This window comes from Podarcis filfolensis (assembly GCF_964270895.1).
Source record: "Podarcis filfolensis genome assembly, chromosome: 8".
Taxonomy (NCBI): domain Eukaryota; kingdom Metazoa; phylum Chordata; class Lepidosauria; order Squamata; family Lacertidae; genus Podarcis; species Podarcis filfolensis.
In genome coordinates, this window is record NC_139611.1 from 76,844,762 (window position 1) to 76,866,268 (window position 21,507).

The window sequence follows — 21,507 nt, forward strand, 5'->3', positions numbered from 1 at the left end:
CTGGTGAACCGGGTTCACTTCCTTGCTCCTCCACATGCAGCTGCTGGGTGACCTTGGGCTAGTCACACTTCTTTGAAGTCTCTCAGCCCCACTCACCTCACAAAGTGTTTGTTGTGGGGGAGGAAGGGAAAGGAGAATGTTAGCCGCTTTGAGACTCCTTCGGGTAGTGATAAAGCGGGATATCAAATCCAAACAGCTCTTAATGTCAGAAAGTTTTTGTGATGTTTAGTCGGAATTTCCTTTCTCAATTTGAAGCCATTGGTTTGGGTCCTACCATCGAGAGCAGGAGAAAACAAATTTGCTTCATCTTTCATGTGACCACCCTAAAACGTTGACTTACTACAGCTGGATCTTCCAATCAATACCTGTTATACGACAGAGGAACTTGCATTTGGGTGTTTTTTGTGGCACTACATAAATTTAGCAGTAGAATGAAGTAGGGTTGAACAAAATACTATGCCAATTCTCATATTTCCTGTCAAATACCCTTTCTCACCATTCTACACATTCTGCAAATAGGAAACATAAAGATACAGAATACAGATTCTATATGCCAGAAGAGTTTATTTTGATCATGAATTTCACCAATTGTGAAAAAGAAAACCCAGGAGACCTGAGTCCCTCTTCTTACCACTAGGCTCCTAGTATCTTCTGCCACTACCATGAATGGTGGAATTAATAAAGAGGAGAGCATTCCTCTCTCCTGTTTACCCTTTGAGGTCAATCTGTCTTGAAGATTTCTCAGGATCGTAGCATTTTGCTTCAACATTAATTAATGCAAAATAGCCAAAGCTAAAGTGTTTTCCATTAAGGGCACACATGTCTTCAGATGCACAGCCTTGGAATTTGAGGTCGAAAATATCGTGGTCAACTAGGAAATAAAAAGCATAAGTTTTGCATTAGTTCTTTAATGGGACCTTGTGGGGTGCAGGAATTACTATGGTTATTAAAGTTCAGTGTGCTTGGAACCAGCATACTGTATGATTAATCCAGCAGACACATATATCGCTAGTGCATGCCTTCAGAATCTTACTCTGTGAGTCAAATTAAGCCAAGCAGGCAGCATAATTTGTCCATTTTAACCAAGCAACACTCACTCGCCTTTCACCAACATTGTATTACATCACATTTGTGACGGGTATGTTCACAGCTGCAGAAGAAAAACTAGGAGTCTAGGAAATCTCTCTGAATTGTTGCTTGAGAAGCATGGCTTACAGTCACTGCCAGTCATCTGAATCTCCTGTTGAAAGCAATGTTTTCTACCATTGCCAATCAGCCAAGTGACACTGGCAGTAAGCTGTGCTGGCATTGGGATCAAAAACTGCATATTGCAGTTGATCCCTGCCAAATGTGGAGCCTGCAGGCTCCACGTTTGGCAGGGATCTTCCTTTTCAGTTTGGCTTGAGTTGAAGCTATGCTGCAAAAGCAGAATGGAGAGAATTGGGTTGCCTACTGATTCGCTGCCTTGAAGCTGGGTTTCCTGAAAACGTAGTGATGCCACTTGGCTGGTAGGCATGCCACACCACACACTTCTCAAAGTCATTTAGAAAGCCTCCCAATGACATGTGTTGGGAATTAAATATAAGGGTGAGGAGCCATAAGCAGGACAAATCCCCCACTAATCTTTGCCAGCATGGCATTGTAAACATTAAATTACCATCTTCCAGCCCTTGTATTTTGCTAGAATAAGGCTGCAGTTCTTTTGCACACTTCTAAGGCAGTAAGACTCAATGAACACTGTGCAACTCATTTCTGAGGAACAAGGAACATATTTGTACTGCTAGGACCCTTCTTTCTCCCAGCTTCCTTTGCTTTTAAACCTTTGGCCAAGGTGTGTGGCAAGACACAGTCCTCCTGGACCAGCACCCAATGGTTCATACTGCTATGAGGAGGAGCAGTGATGTGCTGGCTGGTCCTGCACCCTCCCTTGAGTCCCTCTGCTCTGATGCCCCTTGTGCATTAGAAGAAAAGGTGTGCTGTAAGGAGCCTTTTGTACTTTTGTAAGATGCCCACAAAATGTAAAACCCTGCCATGAATGAGTCTGTCTCATCTAGTTCTTATAGAATTCTAACAGGTAGATTGGAATCCAAAACAGGACAAGAGCATCCTCTTTCCCTCAGAGAAAGAAATCAAAGATATAAACATATAAAATGCAAACAAAGTTAAGTCAGTGCTTTTCTGGCAGTAAGAAAGAGACAGAGAGGAGTGGACTTTCTTGGATGATTGGCAATATTACTCACTCATAAGTATACTAAAATAGTCAATGCACTTGGTCTCATAGGCAAGGCAGCTGACATTCCCCTGACTTTGACAATTCTGTGGTGTTCTAGTTCCGACTATGCTGTAGCAGGCTGGGCACTGTAGACCATTGGGGGAAAGATCCTCACGAGGTGGAACTACCAAAGCAAAAACCTACAGTTAGCATATTGATAGACCTCATTCCCCACTCTCTTTATTGTTAACATCACTTCACTTTTTTCATGCCTTCTAGTAACTTAATACCATAGCTGGAATTGAACCTCCACATTGTGTCCTACAACTGCCATCAACTTTGCAGATTAGGATTGTCTCTTGATCATCTCTGAATAATGCATCAGGCAAACTATCTGCTGTTTCTAGACTTCCATATCCAAAGGTACTGACAGCTGCTTTCCCTTGGAGGCAATATCTCTCCCTCCCTCTCTCTGTAAGTGCAAGCAAGTACTGGGCAAGATCAGAACCCAAATTGGGCAGTGCTATACCAAGATTTTCCATGTTTCTTTCTACTTCTCTGCCTCCTGCGCCACCTCCTACCTGTATGAAATTTGACTTATGTAAGTAAGGAGCACTAGATTATTCTGCATCCTAAGAGGAGATCATTTACTCTATCCATTCCAGATTCAAAGATCAACTGTAGATACTCTTGGACCCTTGCACACTATGTCTGAATGGACCAAAAGACATAAATGCTCTACTATGCCTGTAACTAGGTGGCTCTTATATAATGGTTTTACAAGCCTTTAAATTTCATAGATGTAGATACTCACGGTGGGGAGGCTCCAAATTGCACAGTTCTGTTCTGCAGCAGATGACCTTTGTCCAGATAAATTTACCCTCGGCTGCAGTGACGCTATAATCACCTGAGTGACAAAAACTGGGGTCCTCACATTGACGGTAAGTGTCCTTTTGATACCATTGAACTGAAAGGAGCAAAAGTAAATAAACCCCAAATCTCCAAAAATTCTAGTTAATTCACTCCAAATGTATTTATTTTTACTCTTCAGTGAGAAATTACGTAATTCACAGTTCTTGAACCCAAGGATGAACCCAAACACCATTATCCTTCAAAATCCCTATATAGAAGATCCCACTGATTACCACCAATTAATTAAGTAGAGGATTCACCCCCCTAATTGCCTCCAATTAAATATAGCAGACACACCTCATGGTATGCTAATTAAATGAATGTCTACAATTTACCACAGGCTACCTTGGAAGGAGGTGGTCTTGTGTAAGGGAAAATTTAGTGATTTAGAGCCTTGGGTAGAAGTTGAACAATCAAGAAAAGTTTTATTTACAAAAAGAATTTGTGAAACAAGGTTGGATCAGGAGATGCATTCTTTCAGGTAGAAGGTAACTTATTACTTAAACTAAATATAAGGATGTCACAGGCCTAAAGACAGTATTACAGGCACAGCTCTTCTTAAACTTCAGTTGCTAAAAATCAGTTGGTTCACTTAAGGTAGATGTTCAGGTTTCTAGTGAAGGTAGTATAAGGCTTAATAGTTCCTCTCGTTCCTTTACTTAGATATAACAGGTGTTACAGTTCCTCTTGCCATAGATAGACTCCGTGTGGATGTTCAACTCAAATTAGAACCAGTTCTCCCTCTATCATATAATATTGTATCCTAATCACTATCTCCCATCTCAAATCTAGCTCTATCTCTCAACCTGAACCTTATCTAACATCTCAAATCAAGCCCTTTTTAACTATCTCCCCCAGAAACAGGGCTGCCATATTTCAAACAGTGAAAATCCAGACAGAAAAGTTGTTGAGCAGTTTTTGGCAAGATCACAAAAAAAATAAATGATGGTTCTGAGCTATTTTAAGGGGAAATTGGCAAAATCAGCACTTCCAACATGGGCTGCCATACGTCCAGATCTACCCAGACATTTAGCCAATTTCCGCCCAGACGCAGCTGATGAATGTGTTATTCCATATATGCAGTGGCGTAGCATGGGTTGTCAGCACCCGGGGCAAGGCAAGTAATTTGCGCCCCCTAACCCGTGGATTTGCGCCCCCTAACCCATGGATTTGCGCCCCCTAACCCATGGATTTGCCCTAACCCCAGATGTTGCGCCCGGTGCGGCCCGCACCCCCTGCACCCCCCACGCTACGCCACTGCATATATGTCCAGGAAGTCCTGGACAAATGCAACCCTACCAGAAACTGCTCCTTTTATTCTCCCTCCCAAAGTGCTGCTCCACCTCCCTCTGGCTAACTGTTTTGTTAACCAGTCAGAGAGAGGCTCCAGGACTCTGGTGAAATTTCTGAGGGACTGCATCACCAGGCTCTGCTGTCTATCAAACCATAATTTTCTGATTTTTGCTAATCAGTTCTCCAGCAAAACAGTACACAGTACATTCAAAGATGCAAATATTAAGGAAACATGCGTGCAAACAGCAGGTAGTATTCAATGCTAATCCAGCTCATTTTGGTTAGTGAGCAAGGCTATTTTAGGGCCATTCATTTCAATTACAGTGGTACCTCGGGTTACAAACGCTTCAGGTTACAGACTCCGCTAACCCCAAAATAATACCTTGGATTAAGAACTTTGCTTCAGGATGAGAACAGAAATCGAGTGGTGGTGGCATGGCAGCAGCGGGAGGCCCCATTAGCTAAAGTTGTACCTCAGGTTAAGAACAGTTTCAGGTTAAGAACGGACATCCAGAGCGAATTAAGTTCTTAACCCGAGGTACCACTGTATTTACTCAAAACAGTACTTAGCTGAATGCAACTCAGCTATATTAGTTAAAAGAACTGACACACATATATTGTATTAAGGGGAAATGGTTTACAATCACATTTTTATTAGTCACAACTGCACGAAAATGTTTTATTAGGAGAAAATTGCTCTCAAATGTTGACACATTTCCATGAGTTATTTATTTACTTACTGTGCAAAGCACTATATAAGTTTGGGGGAAATGAGAAAGTAAAAGAAACAAAAATTGACACATTCACCCATTTCTAGTAGAGACTGGAATAAATTTGTCTGTCTGGAAGATACTAGTTGAAAGATGTAGCAGATGAAAAGGGCATCTGATTTCTCAGATGGGGTGAATTTGCACCATTCTGATGATGGAGGAATCATTTGTCTAGGGTGTTATACAGACAGGTTTCCCTCACTTATTGCACAGTTGTCCCAGCCTGCACTTGTTGATCATTGTTGCTGAAGACCCACAAATTGTAGTGGGACTATAAATTTCTGCTTTTATACCACAGTCTTGTATCTCAAGCTATTATTCCAGGGCATGCAGGCAATGAGAGAAATGGAAGCTGAAACCTAGTGATGCTCAATGTTCAAGGGGCCTTTGTGAAGCCAAGAGGCCATATAGCCCTTCCTTGTGTTCTAAAATTACTGGATACTCAGGATAAAAGGAAGATGTATCTGCTTTTGTGACAACAATCCTATTAATCCCTCCAAAATGCACAGTGTATGAAGATGCATGGCTTAGTATCATTGCACTTTGATTTTACTATCCCCCTGCAACAAACTGAAGGGGACCAGGGTCTCTGAGACTGATGACATCACAACACACATCTTCTTTCACAGGTTTTTGATGTAAGAGACTGACTAGACAAGGAGGAATGGTAGGAGGCTACAGCCAGGGACACCCCCCCGAAACATCAGAGGGGGAAGCCTCTGAGCCAGGAGAATGATGGTGCTATTCAAAAGACAGATCAGAGGTAGAAGGTGGGGGGGGAGGCAGACAGGTTGGAGGCAAAGCAAGTAACAGACTTGAGTCAGAGTGAGGCAACTGAGAAAGAAGAAGCTGACACTTTGACAGACACCCAGCAGGCTGACAGTTCCATGGTTTTCCTCTCCCCTCCTCCCCTGTCTCCAAGAACGAGAAGGGTTTTCCATGTAGCAGAACAAAAGGCACAGAGAGCCCCGCCTCAGAGGAGACTGTTGGGAAGACAGCCAGCTGGGAAGGTGCTTTAGGATGAAGCAGAAGGCTCATATCCTCAGCTCTGGCATATGCTTCATTGGGCTAGACCTGTCTGTGCAATGCTCTGTTTATGTTTTGTGTCTTTGAATAAAGAATCAGTTTTGCTACTCAACTCCATGCCTGGTGTCTCTATGCCTGCTGTCAGGGACTGGCTAGATGACAAGGAGTGGTGAAAACTGTCTGACGAAGGGCTCCCCGGGGGATATACAGAGGAAGAGGATTTGGAGCCCGGATTTGGTGCTGCATAACTAGACACACCCCAGAGGAGGTAAAGATTGGGAGCTTGAAGGACAAGGAAAATGGAGGGGGGAAGCAGGTGCCCCCACAAGAAGCAAAGAGAGGAGTCAGACTTAGTAGCTTTACCACAGAGCCCCCCTAATAGTGTTTCTGTTGACAGCCTGCAAACTCCCAGAACATGGGATTTGATACACATAACTGTGCAGAGAACCAGGCAAAGATAGAGAGGGTCTCTTGGGACTCACTGTAGATAGAGGGAGGGTCCTGACACAGAGGGAATGGAGAGAAGTGGGAGGTGCAAGACAGTCTCAGCAACTGCTTGGTATAGTGTGTATTTTGGTGTCCCTGTGTGTTTTCTGTTCTGATTCTTTAATAAAAGACTAACTGCAAGGTATCTGGTGCTGCCTTGTCTCTCTCTGAGCTGCGGATGAACTGTGCTATGTGTCAGCTCCCTTGATACTTGGAATAATGCAGGAAGGAGAAATAGGGTTCTAGGACAACCATCTGTTTTCTTTGTACAATCTAATCTGGACCATCTGGTGCAGCAGCAAGAAGAGAAAAAAGCTACAGCTGCCACAAATGATGCCTGCATTGAATTTGTAATAATTTAATTAACTTACTGCCTCACCTTATGATGGAAGTCTAACCAAAATCAAACCAGAGTTCATGGTTTCTGATATAGTGCAGATCGCTGGTTAATGCATGGATGGCTAAACTGTGGCCCTCTAGAATTTACTGAACTATAGCTTCCACCATCTCCATCCATTGGCCATGCTGGCTGAGGTGGATGTGGGTGGTGGTCCAGCAACTTCTAGAGGACCATAGCTTAGCCAGCCCTGGTCTGATGCATGCCAGGATCTCTATGCTGAAACCGAAATGTGATGGAAAGAGACAACCAATGTTGGAGTAAATTCATGAGACAGAGGATGGCTGCTATGTGTCAGGCTAGGACATGAGGTGCCAGGGTTCAAATCTCCACTCAGTCATTAAGCTCACTGGGTGACGTTCAACACTCACTGCCTCTCAGCCTAACCTACCTCACAAGGTTAAATGCATGGGGGAAGTGTTAAGTATAGTGGTTTAATTCACACAGAAATGAAAAAATCTGTATGTATGAAAATGGAAAATGACTAAACATGTATTGGTAACACTGAGCATTTCGAAAGGACTCTGAGCTCCTTGCAGAGTTAATGATTAACTAACTGATTATTGTTCTTTGTTAGCTAACATGTCAGCGTTGTATACCTGAGGTCATGAGAGAGGTACTGAGTTGAAATCCCCATTTCAAAAAGAGTTGCCTTTGAGTCAGGGGGCCACTAGGTGGCGCATCGGAAGATGGCTGACAATAACATCTCTCCGACCCACACGAGGTAATTTGGAGGCTATGATGGGGGTAATTAGCCTCCTTAACCCCCCCCCAGGATTATGGGGGGACGGGACGGCCCTTGTCTGCTGTGCCCTATACCACCCCCGAATTTGTGGGGGTGGGGGCACTAGGCACAAAGCCCTCCTGTGGGATTCCGGCACTCCTTGATGCTGTCTCTGATCCGCGCCTCTAGTTTGCAAGAATCTTCAAAAGAAACAATTTGGACGAGATAAATTGCACATACTTCAAGGAAAAAGGGGGAGTAAAGACTGCTGACAGAAGAGATCTCTGATAACAAGGCAAGAATAAAATATGAGAAGATACGTCAAGATACGGTATGGAATGACTGAGGGGGGAGGGGAAAAAACCTCCCTTTCCTTTTTATGTGACTAAACAAGAATCCCCTCCCCTAATGAGTCAGATAAGCTGTGATTTAAGGCTGTGTGGAGATAAACTTTCGAACCAAAGCAATGTTTCAAGGCGAAGCTGGAAAGTTAAGAGTTTTGGAATGACGCAGTTAAAAATGCCGTCGCCATCTTGGGAGGCATTGTTGGAGCTCTTGGGTCTGGGAGGAGAAAGAGAGAAATAGAGCTGTTTACATATTATGGATTAACTCCTCTGTGGGACTTAAGAGCGACAAACGCCTGACTTATGATGGAAAGAGTGATGTTATCTACGAAGGAGATATATGGAAACCATCTGGACTTAGATTGGAAGAACGGGAAATTCACACAGGATTATTATATTTGCTTATCGGCTTAAGGAGACTAACAGAAGAGGTTGTAAAAGAAAAAGAGAAATTATATGAACAAGATATGATGTGGAAACACCAAGATAAGACTGGATAGAATTATGAACTTTGTCTTGACTGTTTGGGACTGATTTGGACACTAACACAGTAATAAGAAGATGATTTGAATCCCCCTTTGGATCTTGAAGTATGGGTTCCCCCAACAAAATTTAAAAATTTGGCTTTGTAATTTGGAATTTATGTGATGTGATTTAATTTGATGTGATTGGCCAGTTAATAAAAATTATTATTTTTTAAAAAAGAGTTGCCTTTGAGTCTTTGCCTCAGTGGTGTGAAGATTAATTACCTGTTAATTAATTAATTTTATAATGAATGATTTTAGAGTGTTGTTTGTGTTGTACTTTTGTATTGTTTTATTGTTGTTAGCCGCCCTGAGCCCGGCTTCGGCTGGGGAGGGCGGGATATAAATAAAATTTATTATTATTATTATTATTATTATTGTTGTTGTTGTTGTTGTTGTTGTTGTTGTTGTTGTTGTTGTAAAAGAATATGGAAAAAATGGTTTTTCTATAAGTAATGTTTAAGCTATAATAACTCAAGAAGTTGAATAGAAAATAAGGTGTTAGTCAGCTGTAATGCTAAGAGACAAGGATTTGCTGGACAAATAATTTGAGCTAGAAAACAAGAAAGGGAGGTATGAGGAAGTCAGGGAAATATGTTATTGAAATTAGGTTGGGAAATTTATGTGTTTTTAAAATTTTTTCTTTTTATGTCTTTCTTTTTGTATAAAATTGAAAACTGTAATAAATATCTTATAAAAAAAATAGAGTCATCTCTCTAAAAGCTACAGACAAAACAATGTATGTAAATGACTCTCCTGAAGGGAGAACAAACAGCCTTTAGACTGAAAAGCAGGCTGGAGAGAGAGAAAGCGACCTTGCTTATAGGTCAGTTTGGATTATTTCATATTTTATAAGAAGCTGAGCCTATGCTGGACAGCACAATATATTATATGGATATTTTTGATGTTTTAATTCTGTTTTGAAGAAAGTTCTGCCAGTAAAAGTTTAAACAATATTTCATAAACAACATTTCATTTTCAAAGGAGTCAGTTCTTATGATTCCAGTCACTTCAAACTGTGCAATATTTGATATCTGTAACAGGAAGAACCATGTACACCACCTTGTGCTTTTTGGAGAAAAGGTGGGATATAAATGCAATAAATAAATAAATAATAAATAATACTAATTTACACATGAAAGTCATTCCTTGGGGTGACCAAGAGTAAGTGAGAAGATTCAGCTCACCTATATTGTTCTGCAGAACACCAGAGGAGCAGATTCCATAAGACCTACAGACACGATGTGGATATTTAACGACGTCACAAGCATCATAGCCACGTGGCAAACGACAATTGGAACATGTCAGAGATGTCACTGCATAAAGGAGACAGAGGTTGCTGCAGGAGATTTCTTGACATGGTAATGAAGTTAGTGGTACATTGGGTTGGGATGAGACAGTCTGGCTATATAAAACACATAAACCCTGTATGCAAATATAAAATATATTTCAGATTTATTCTTTGAAATAGTGAAGTCAAATGCATGTTAATCATCCAATTCCTGTTTTCCTAACTAGTCAAAGTACTATAATGCGGGAGAAGATGTCCTTCTTCCTAAGGAGGTGGCATGCAAGAGGGTAGATGTGTGTTAAACTGGAAGGCTATAACTTTTTTTATTAATGATTGGGTGTCATATTTATCCAAGGCAATTTCCCCTTCTCCAGTAATTAGGAAAAGAGAGATCTCTCTCTTGATGAGTGCCCATGATTTTATGTTTTGAACATAAATTTAATAATAAATACATACATAGATAAAATTAATAAATAAGTAATATATTAAATAATAAACAAAAAGTGAATAAATTTAGAGCACCTCTTTTTTCTTAATGAGTCCTGAAAAAACTCTTGGAGGTGTACAGTACATATTGTAAATAAGAAAGCCTAGACCAAGAACACAATACACAGAACACTCTCCTGAAAGTGTCAATGAAAGTTAAACACAGAAAATCATAGCGGTACTCAAATTCTCTATGGCATTGAAATCTGAGCATCTGAGTCAAACCCCATTAAAGTTTTTGAAACTGTGTAGAATAAAAAAAAGAAGCTATACTCTCTACCATCAAGAATATCAGCAGTTTTTATCCAGGTGGAGCGGAATGTGCTCAATTAAAGTATATATTTTTCAAATTGCTACTATTCCAATGTAGCATTTCCATGCCTTGTGCTATATGGAATTGAATATCAGCATGTTTTAAACTACCTCTAGTTTCTCTGAACTGAGCTCTGCATTGCCCTTGAATAAGTGTCAAGAAAAGGGGATGCAACTAATTAGAAACACCAAAGTTTTCCCTTGGTATCCACTCCTAAGAATAGAGTATTCTAGCACAAGTTATCTGATCAAATGCTTGCCACTTTCCTTAACAAATGCCGCTATTGAACTGCCAATTTCCAAGGGATGCCCAACACAGCCTTCAGTGACTGCTACAACAGACAGACCTTGTATTTGTGATCAGCCTCAGGTAGAAGACATCACTCATTATCTCTTAGCCTGCTCCTTATATAGAGACCCAAGAGACTGCTTTCTGAAACCTTTATTGGCACAAGCATGTAGGTATATCAAAGCAGAAATGGTTTGGTCTATTTTGTGAAACAATAATAACATTGTAACACAGAGAGTGGCACTCTATGCATTGAAGGGGGTTCCTTCCAACTTTAAAATTCTATGATTCCCCCCCCCCCCCGCATTATTCTCATCTCCTGTCCCCATTCTCACTCCCTCACAAGGAGCAAGGCTTTTCAGTGTCTTCTAAAAAGGATAAAAAGAGTCCATTTTACTGGTTCCTACTTACCTGGAGAAAGCAGGGCGAAGAGGAGGCAGGTGCTCAGATGTTCTTTCATCATTTTAGAAAAATAAGGAGACTCAAGAACATGGATGGACCAGTCAAGAGGACTGATGGAGGCAGAGGCTTACTTAGAGATATTTATAGGCCAAGGATTCATACTACAGTCAAAGTGTGGGAAAAATGGTTCAGTGAAGTCTGGCAATGGGACCTGTGTATTTGTCAAGAGAACAAAGAGAGACATGTTGAAATTCAAAACTCAGTGTTGAAATTAATTGAATGATTTATCTTTGAATGATTCCACTTTGATTTAATTAGCTGAATTATTCATCTTTGATTTCATTAGTTGTTTCAAGGCAGTTGACAGAATTATTTTTCTATAAAATTACGTTACAGTTAAAATGGTAACGACACCAAAAAAAAAAAAAAAGAAAGAAAGAAAGAAAGAAGAATCTGGGAACAAAAAAGACAAGTGCAAAGCCTATATGGCAATCTCTCTCTCCTAGTCAAGTGCACCTGGCAATGTGCAAAGAGCAACTGAGGAAGACATTTTTGGTTCCGCTGCAGATAAACCCAAGTCATTAGTGCAGCCAAGCTGTGGGATGAGCCAATGGCAGTGAAGCAGTCAGCTGGGGTTTAGGGATGTAAGGTTGAGGTAAAATGTAAGCCTGTGTAAGTGGAAGTAAAAGACCATGATATTCCATGTGTGATATGTTGTGATATCAGTTATTACTGCCTACCAAGGAATTATTATTTTTAAAGCCAATTTTAAAATCCATTAATAGTGTAGCCTCTGCTTTGAGAAACGGAGTCAGGGGGGTTGTGGCAGACACAATGCTTCTGTACCCTGTGCCTTTGCCTACCCTCGCATTCCATGAGGAAGTGAGTGCCAGACCTCAGGGCAAACCAAGGATGAAAGACCATTCCTCTCAAGCCCAGAGAGGAATTCAGAGAATGGTTTAACCCCCAACATTCTCATTATCTTTATCTGCTTCTCCCTGCAATGTTGAGGGAGGCATCCATTCCTGCTGCAGAGCAAAAATGGAAGCTATCCTTGGACATATCTAGGTAGGCTGCTGTGGATGCAGACCCAATCCAAAAAGAATTGATCCCAATGTCCCTTAGACAGACTCTCTCTATGATAAACTAGCATCCCAAAAATGTATCATAAATTCTTGGCCTTGCAGCACCACCCAGCACGAAAAATTTAAACCACTAACTCCTGCAACTCTCATGAAGTAACCTTGAACACTGCTTGACTGAATCCAACTCTATACTTAGCAAAGTTCATGCTGCACTAGGCCCCTCTGTCTTTTCCTTTCCCAGAGGAACCATCAGTTCCTCTACCATATCACTAAATTCCTGTGTCAGGTGAGAACATGAGAACACCAGCCTGCCTCAGCAGGGCATATAAAGAGGATGTCATCCAGATAGTAGACCACCTCTGCCAAACCTGTCCACTTCTTGACAGTTCAATTAAAAAAAAACAACTGAAGCATTCAAAAGTACGTTTGGAGCACAATTCAAAGTGTTCGTGCTGACCTTTAAAGCCCCTATCATTCAGCCTGGACACTGAGGTCCAGTACCGAGGGCCTTTTGGCGGTTCCCTCATTGCAAGAAGTGAGGTTACAGGGAACCAGGCAGAAGGCCTTCTCGGCAGTGGGCTGTACCCTGTGGAATGCCCTGCCGATGGATGTCAAGGAAATAAACAACTATCTTACTTTAAAAGGACACCTGAAGGCAGCCCTGTTTAGGGAAGTTTTTAATGTTTAATGCTGTATTATGTTTTTAATATTTGGTTGGAAGCTGCCCAGAGTGGCTGGGGAAACCCAGCCAGATGGGCTGGATATAAATAAATTATTATTATTATTATTATTACTACTACTACTATTATTATTATTATTATTAAAGCTGCACATGAAATAGAGCAACCCATAGGCAACATCTTCAGTGTCAACACCATCCATATCCCCCACATCTCACTACTTACCCCCCCCCAAAAGGTCTGTTTTCTTTGTTGACATCTGAGCTTATTGGGAATCTCTTCAAAGAAAGCATCCAAGGAGCATTTCTTATCATGATATGAAGTATAGGTAGAAAAACACCACATCTTTCACAAAAGGCTGCAGTCCAGAGCACACAGCATTATGCACTAGGTAGCCATCTGGCATCAGCAACGGAGCAAGCCGATTGGGTGCCTGGGGTGGCATGCATGCCCAGCGCCTAAGGGTGGGGCCAACTGCCCGTGGGGGCGGGGACAGCCCAGGCAGGATTGCTCCGTGGTGCCTCCGAGGAGTCTGCCTGCCCTCTCCCACTCAGCTGCCCTACAGCTGGGGGAGGCAGCGGGCAGACCGTTTGGGGCAGTGTGAAATCTGTGGGCGCCCAAGCCACTGTGTCACTCCCAGGAGAGATGCGTGGCTCCGGCACGCTGCAGGCCCCACGATTAGTGCCACCCGGTATTTTGTCACCCCCCTCAGTGGTGACACCTAGGGCGGACCACCCCCAATGCACCCCCTTCCTCCGCCCCTGTCTGGCATGAAATCTCACAAATCAAGGGCTCAGCCAAACTTACCTTTTGCCTTGTGCTTTCCATGTACAGTTTAGTGCTTAAAGCTCTGCCTTGTGTTGGGAAATTCAGGAAATATTGCTTAACAGAAAGTAAAGTAGTTGGGTGTAATTCTAGAGTGAATATTTGAATAATTTCTTTTGTATAACTTTTGTATAATTGAAAGTCCTTTAAAAAAAATTATCCTTTCTGTTTTTCCTGTTTTCTTTTCTTTTGTTTCTTGTTTTCTCTTTATCTTTCAGGTAGTGTCATAGAAGGACGCTGATGTGCAGCACACTTCAGCAAAGATCAGAGAGAGACAGGATCACGCAGTGATGATTAAAAGAATACAATTCTGCTGGTTCCTACTTACCTGGAGAAAGCAGGGCCAAGAGGAGGCAGGTGCTCAGAAGTGCTTTCTGCATTCCTGAAAGATTTAGCGACTCAGAGCAGAGATGTACCAAGGCAGAGAACTGATGCTGGTAGAGTCTTACATGGAGATATTTAAAGGCTATAGATTCATGATGTGGGCATCTCTTGGGAATAAACGGTTCAGTGAGGTCTGGGGGTGGGTACTGTGTGTTTGCCAAGAAGATACAAAGGGACATAGCAAAATTCACAGCTCTGTGCCAAAATTGGCTGATTTATTCATCTTTGAGTTCCATTAGCTGTTGCCAGACACTTCTCAGAATTTATTTCTATATAATTATTCTACAATTTACTCGTAACTCGTGTTAGCTTTATATTACATGGATGCCCTGAAATGGATATACAGCCAATGCCTGAGCCCAAATTCCACCTACACCATTTTTAATCCAGATCATTGTCTGTGTAAGTTCATTCTATTTCACCCCACAGTACTCACTGCACAGGGGAGGGTGGAACTGCAGACCTCAGGTGTATTGCCTTCACATGGGGTTGCATTACGATGACAGTAGGAGCATTTAAGAGTTGTCACTGCATTAAAGTGATAGTAGTCAATGCAGGAGTTTTTGTGAGATGTTTATGAACTTAAAGGTATATTGGATGGAGATGGAACAGTAAGTCTATACAAAACATGAAAGTCCCACTTGCAAGTATGTCAAATATATTTCAGATTTATCCTACAAATTTTAATTTTAAATTTGATAAAAATCAGAATATACAAGAGTTAAAATACTAAAACAGATTAAAATTGCAAAAACTTTCTAAGCATTTCAGTAGGCTTGTCTAAACAAGAATGTTTTTAGCAGGTGCTGAGCAGAATACAGTGAGTGTCCCTGACTGTTCTCAGTGATTTGACCAGGGGGAAGCAATCTTTTTTAAAATAATGACCTCCATCTGTTCCACTGATTTCAAGCTTTGCCTAAACTGATAAACTCTCAGACTAATATGAGTATATATGACACAGAGTCCTAAAACGTTTAAAATTGTAAGTACTATTATCTAGGTCTGGATAACCCTTCAACACCTTTTGTAAAACTAACAAATTGATGGGGGTGGATTGTTCCCATAAAACCTTATATATACAATATTATACATTTCTGAATATATTTCCATACACCCCAAAAGTTCTCTTCTTGGACAGCCCCACCACAAGTGCGATCATGGCTCCCTCTAACTAAAAGCTCTGCAAAACATTGGTTCTATTCAGAAGAAATAAGGACAATTGCTCTGCAACCCCCCATGCCTCAAATCAAAGGACAGCTAAAGACTCAAGATATGGCACAGGGGACTGCTGAAGTAGCCAAGCTAGATAGCGCTCAAGGGAATTGGACAGTGTTAGGGACATTGTGACGTGCACTGAATATTGGAGTGAGTGCCCCTGACTGTTCCCAGTGCTAGAAAAAGTACAAGCAAAAAATCCTGCAGAGTAACTGAATTATTTTCCTGAAAGACTATTACCCAAAATTCAGCCACTTAATAGTACTCTGACTATCAAAGATGATATGCAGCACACTTTTCCATGTCCCATTAGCTGCTGTGCAGAAGTACAAAACATCTTAAGCAAACAAAACAATTCAAAGAAAACAACAACAGGCAAACACCCAAAACTCCAAGCAGCCGAACAAGGACTGGGCATGTCAGAAGCCCCAGAATGTTGCATGCCAGTTGAAATAGAAAGATGAAAAGTGGGGCAGTGGTGGGATTAAGACTTTGACCAATTCTCTTGTTCATTAAAATACTTCCAATGTTCTCTGTCCACAAAACAATTCAAGATGAATCAGAATTGCTATGCCTAGCTAATTCTCCTTTCATGCATACAATGGCCACCATGGATTTTAACACTTTATTCTTTTTAGTTTTCTAGAATGGGCATTCACTGATTAAAGTAACTAAAAGCAGTTAGTTCAGTACTGTAAAAGGCAGGCCCAGGCCTTTTTGGCTTAGCTATGCCGTTGACTCAAATGAAAATGGAATCATGAAAATAAAGTTTTATGAGATTATTAATTTCTCCAACACTGTATCAAGGTGGTGTGAGATTTGTGAAGCATTATAACAATTATTTGCATGGCCCTTGAGAAAATATTTAAGGCAGCTGTTATTATAATTCATGGAGGATGGTTTCCTATTTTCCTATAGGCACAATAATTTGGTGTGACACATCGTGGGAAAATGGGCAAATCAGGAAAAGGAAAACAAATGTTCACATTAGTCCCTCATCAGAGCATTGGAAAGAGTGGTTGAATCAGTGAATGAGAATGTTGATATTTATTTATAAACTTCTTAAACCCCTAAAATCTCATAAGCCGATCAAAAACCTGGGACTTGAGTCAACACAATAGTGTAATTATGAAAGTGAACAAATAATACCACTTTGATGTAAAGTGGTTTTCCTTCATATGTAGCAGAAAGGCTAGAACTGTCTGCTATTGGGTGGTTTTAAATTGTTTAGGTGCCACGCCTCCATTGTTGGGTCCAGCGGGAATTGGGGGTCACTGGGGGGTGGATGTATCTGTGGAAAGTGCAGGCAGGCGTTGGTGGTGGGGTGGTTTTAAGTTTTGGAGAGGTCGGGTCATGTCCCAATTTCCCTCAGTGGGATGTTGGAGGCTATCAAAGTATCTAATCAGCCGAATGTCTTGTTAGATGTATATTTCCTGACACCTAAAGATACATTATGAAGGTGACAGGAAAGGCTCCCTTGGGAGATCATTGCACAAACAGGAAGATACAGTCTTTAGGCATGATGGGAGGTATTTAGGAGGGTTTAAAAAGATGCATCTACAGAAGGTCTCCATTTAGCCCCACCTGTCATAAGTGCAAGTTGCTCTCTTGGAGTTGTCCATGATCCTGCAAACAATGGCCAGAAACAAGCAAGCGTCATTGAGCCCTGTGTGCAGTTTCAGAAGAAGAGGAATAGTCAGGAGCTTAGAGAGAAAGTCCAGGGGTGATTATTTTCACCACCTAACAGCATCAGAACATGGGAAAGCTGTCTCACTCAACATCTATTTATTTATCTACATCATCCATATTTTCCTACATTTCACTGTATTTTCTGGCTCATGGATGAGCCCAGAGGGTATTGTCCAACTCCCTGCAATTTAGATGTTTGCATTGACACACTGAATGACAGTTTTGAAAGTAAGGGAAACAATGAGCTTCCATAGTAGCTCAAATGTGGGGATACAAGTCCCAAAGAAGTAGACAGCTGGAAAAAGAAGACTGTTTGAGTTTAGCACAGATCTTCAGGTGGGCTGTGGTTGTGTTTGCTGACATGCATATCCTATTAAACTAATGCTGGGAGTGAGTGGGTCCACAAAATCTTCATGGAATGCACACCAATTGTATCAATCAACTTGGAATTCCAAGGCCAGAATTAAATGTGAGGTTTCTTAGAAAATCACATCTCCATTGGTATCTCTCCCTATGCTCCACTGAAGCTGTTTTCCTAGCTATTGCCCTGAGGCTCATGTGGCCCTGATGCCAAGTTGGATATGGAAGACGTGTACTATCTGTCAGAATTACTTTGTGTTTCTGAAAAACAAATTACCTGATTACAAAATTGTTAATATGTATTTAATAACCATCACATGCAAAATTCAGGAGCTTAATTGTAGCTGTACCACTGAGGCGAAATGGACTTTATAATAGCTTGATTTGCACATTTAGAAGTTCTTTCAGTTAAACCATCTTGGGTCAATATTTATCACCATTTTTGGCTTTTTCTATCTAAAGTTGCTAGTGCATAAGATATCACAAGGTGCTTGGTTGCTTTCAGTTCAACAAACACACACTGCTACTATTCTGGTAAGAAATACTCAATAATACAAACCTCGATAAGAGAGAACTTGACAATAGCACATGGTACCATACCTTAACATATGACAATGCACAATTCCTCTGTGTTGCACTTATGTAGGGAAATTTTAATTATACATTTGAAAAAAACTGAGAAATAAAAACATTGTCAGCTACCCAGGTACTAGCATAGTCAAACTGAGCTTCTTTATTTATTCCAAAAAAATAAAAAATTGTAGTAATGTGCTTTGTAAGGTCAAGCTAAGAAAAACCAAACAAACACTTTTCCTGCTCCGTTTCCCCTTTGGTCCATCCCAGATACCCAGCAATGCTGTTTTACTTATACATTATTTCCTAAGATTTATACATGACTTGAATGTAAAAGAAAAAAAGCAGCAGTTGCAAGCAGATAAATATGAGAAATCATCAGAATATACTTTAAATTACAAGCTTTAAATTACTAAAACAGATTAAAACGGCAACAACTTTCTAAGCATCTCAGTCGGCTTGTCTAAACAAGAATGTTTTTAGCAGGTGCTGCGCAGAGTACATTGAGTGCCCCTGACTGATCTCAGTGCTAGAGAAGGTACTGGCAAGAGACCCTGTGTAGCAACTGAATTAATTTACTGAAAGACTATTTCCCAAAATTCACCCACTTAATAGTACTATTTTACCAGGGGGAAGGCATGCAAGGAGTGATGAATGGACCCAGTGCTTTACCTGCAGCAACTTCCTTAGCAATCTTTTTTAAAATACTGACTCCATCTGTTCCACTGTTTTCAAGTGTCCACTAAACTGAGAGACTCTCAGACTGATATGTGATATGTGTAGCCGGGCTACTGCAAGCCTTTCATTTTTATTAGTATTCTCTATTAAAATCAAAAAGGATTGTGACTTTTATTCAGTATATTTAAGGCTTGCACTTCATACTAGCTTTAGAGCAGAAATGTCTCAAAGAATCCAATAATGTTTTGGATAGTGAGGGTAGATTTTCAGCCAACAAGTGAGGCAGCTGCCTCTTGTACTGGTGCTGGGGGTAATGAGGTAGGGTTATTGTAGGAACACGGACAGCTCCTACTTAGATTCTTGCTCTGAGAAGGCCTCTAAGTCATTGAATCATAAAATTCTAGAAGAATAGAGTTGTAGAGTTGAAATATATGAAGGTATTCTGAGCGCCATCTTGTTGAAGCTGCTGAAATACAGGATTCTCAACTAAATCTTAAATGACACATGGCCATCCAACCTGAGGCCTTCTGAGTATCCCCCACCCCCCATTTTTTAGTATCTTCTCACAATGCTATGACCAGCAACAATGCTCTCAGAGACTGACTGCTGGCCTTAATTTGTTACACAAATGTGAACTAGTACTGCTGCTACTCAGGTCTCCAATGCCTACGGGAAGCTGCTGGGTTTTTCTTGGATAAAGGGATATATTCGCGGTGAGACAATGCCTCTGTCTTTTTTGCTGTGTGGAGTCTAACTCAGATGGAAGGTGAATATGATGTTTTTATCATCTTTCATGCCCCAGAAAAAGGACTGCTGAGGTATTACCGGCTCAGCTGGGGTCCGGTCGTGTGGGAGGCAGCCATTTCCCACCACCGGAAACAGGAAGCCTCAGCCCTAGTCAGCTTCAACAGGGGTTAATAATGAGAGTACATGTTGAGAATGGAAGTATTAAGCATTGGCTTTACAGTGGTACCTCAGGGTTTTTAGATTTCAGCTCGGCGTTTAATACCATTCTACCACAACGTCTGATGTCTAAACTGGAACATCTGGGGCTTCCGTTATCACTTTGTGGGTGGATACTGGACTTTTTGTCAGACCGCCCCCAGAGGGTTCGGTTGGGCCCTTATACCTCTAATATGCTTAAGACTAACACAGGAGCACCACAGGGATGCGCACTCAGTCCGCTCCTTTATATTCTCTACACGTACGATTGTGTCGCTGCTCACCCTAGTAATAGGGTTGTCAAATTTGCAGATGACACAACCGTGATTGGGCTCATCCCTGAAAGGGAGGGTGAAATGGATTATAGAGATGAGGTGGAGCGGCTGACAGAGTGGTGGACTTCAGGAGACAGAAGAGCAATATCCAGCCACTTTTGATTGAACAACGTTCAGATTTTTGGGCATTGAATTACAAGAGGATCTGTCCTGGAGTGTCAACACAAGGGGGCTTGTGAAGAAGGCGCAGCAGAGACTGTACTTTTTGAGAATTCTAAGGAAAAACCATCTTCCGCAGAAACTGCTGCTTGCCTTCTATCACTGTGCCATTGAGAGCGTGCTCACTTATGGCTTATGTGTGTGGTACGGAAGCTGTACTACCCAGGACAGGATGGGGTTGTGCAAAGTTGTTAAGGCAGCAGAGAGCATTGTTGGCTGCCCACTCTCCACCTTAGAGCAGATTTATGCCACAAGGTGCCATAGGAAGGCACTGGACATAGTAAAAGATCCATCGCATCCTGGTCACTGTCTCTTCGAGCTCCTGCCGTCAGGACGGAGATACAGGACGATGAAGACAAGAACGAGCCGTCTTAAGAACAGCTTCTTCTCCAGAGTGATCTCGGCCCTGAATGGGAAGCCTGGACTTTGAAAGTCATCTAATCTTCCTTGCTGTACTATACTGTATTGTTTTAATTAGTGTTTTTATGGAGCAGTCAAGTAATTTCGTTGTCCCTGAGAGGGGGCAATGACAATAAATTTATTATTATTATTATTATTATTATTATTATTATTATTATTATTATTATTAATTCGTTCTGGAGGTCTGTTCTTAACTTGAAACTGTTCTTAACCTGAAGCACCATTTTAGCTAATGGGGGCCTCCTGCTGCTGCTGCGCCACCACTGCACAATTTCTGTTCTCATCCTGAAGCAATGTTCTTAACCCAAAATAATATTTCTGGGTTAGCGGAGTCTGTAACCTGAAGCGTATGTAACCTGAAGCATATGTAACCCGAGGTACCACTGTATTTTACTTTGTACTTGTCTCACTGATCATAAAGTCTTTAGTTTCTAAAATGTATGAAAGACAGAACGTAGTCCCCTTGCTTCTACCCTGACTGCCAATGTTATTTTGAGGATAGGATGTAGAATAACCTTCTGTCTTGTGGATTCCACAATTTATTTCAATTGGGTGTGTGTGTTTAATACCTATTTGTGACGGTGAGGCCTCAGTTGCACCCATCTGGCACAGACATTGGCTCAGGCTTCATATGATTCTGATGAGCACTGCAGCCCTAGTCGGCATTGACAAAGGATTAATAATGAGAGTACAT

At 41.3% G+C, this 21,507-nt stretch overlaps 1 protein-coding gene across 1 annotated transcript in view; it reads right to left on the minus strand.

The window, feature by feature from the left end:
* Positions 1-560: 560 nt before the first annotated feature.
* Positions 561-21,507, minus strand: part of LOC310769024 (phospholipase A2 inhibitor gamma subunit B-like) — a 29,549-nt gene continuing 8,602 nt past the window's right edge. Inside the window, exons 4-8 of the mRNA XM_083628065.1 lie at positions 11,478-11,679; positions 9,876-10,004; positions 3,027-3,179; positions 2,241-2,396; positions 561-871 (exon numbers count right to left, since the gene is read on the minus strand). Of these exons, the coding sequence (XP_083484191.1) occupies positions 708-871; positions 2,241-2,396; positions 3,027-3,179; positions 9,876-10,004; positions 11,478-11,529 (654 nt within the window). The 5' untranslated portion in view covers positions 11,530-11,679 and the 3' untranslated portion in view covers positions 561-707. The remainder of the gene's footprint in view (positions 872-2,240; positions 2,397-3,026; positions 3,180-9,875; positions 10,005-11,477; positions 11,680-21,507) is intronic.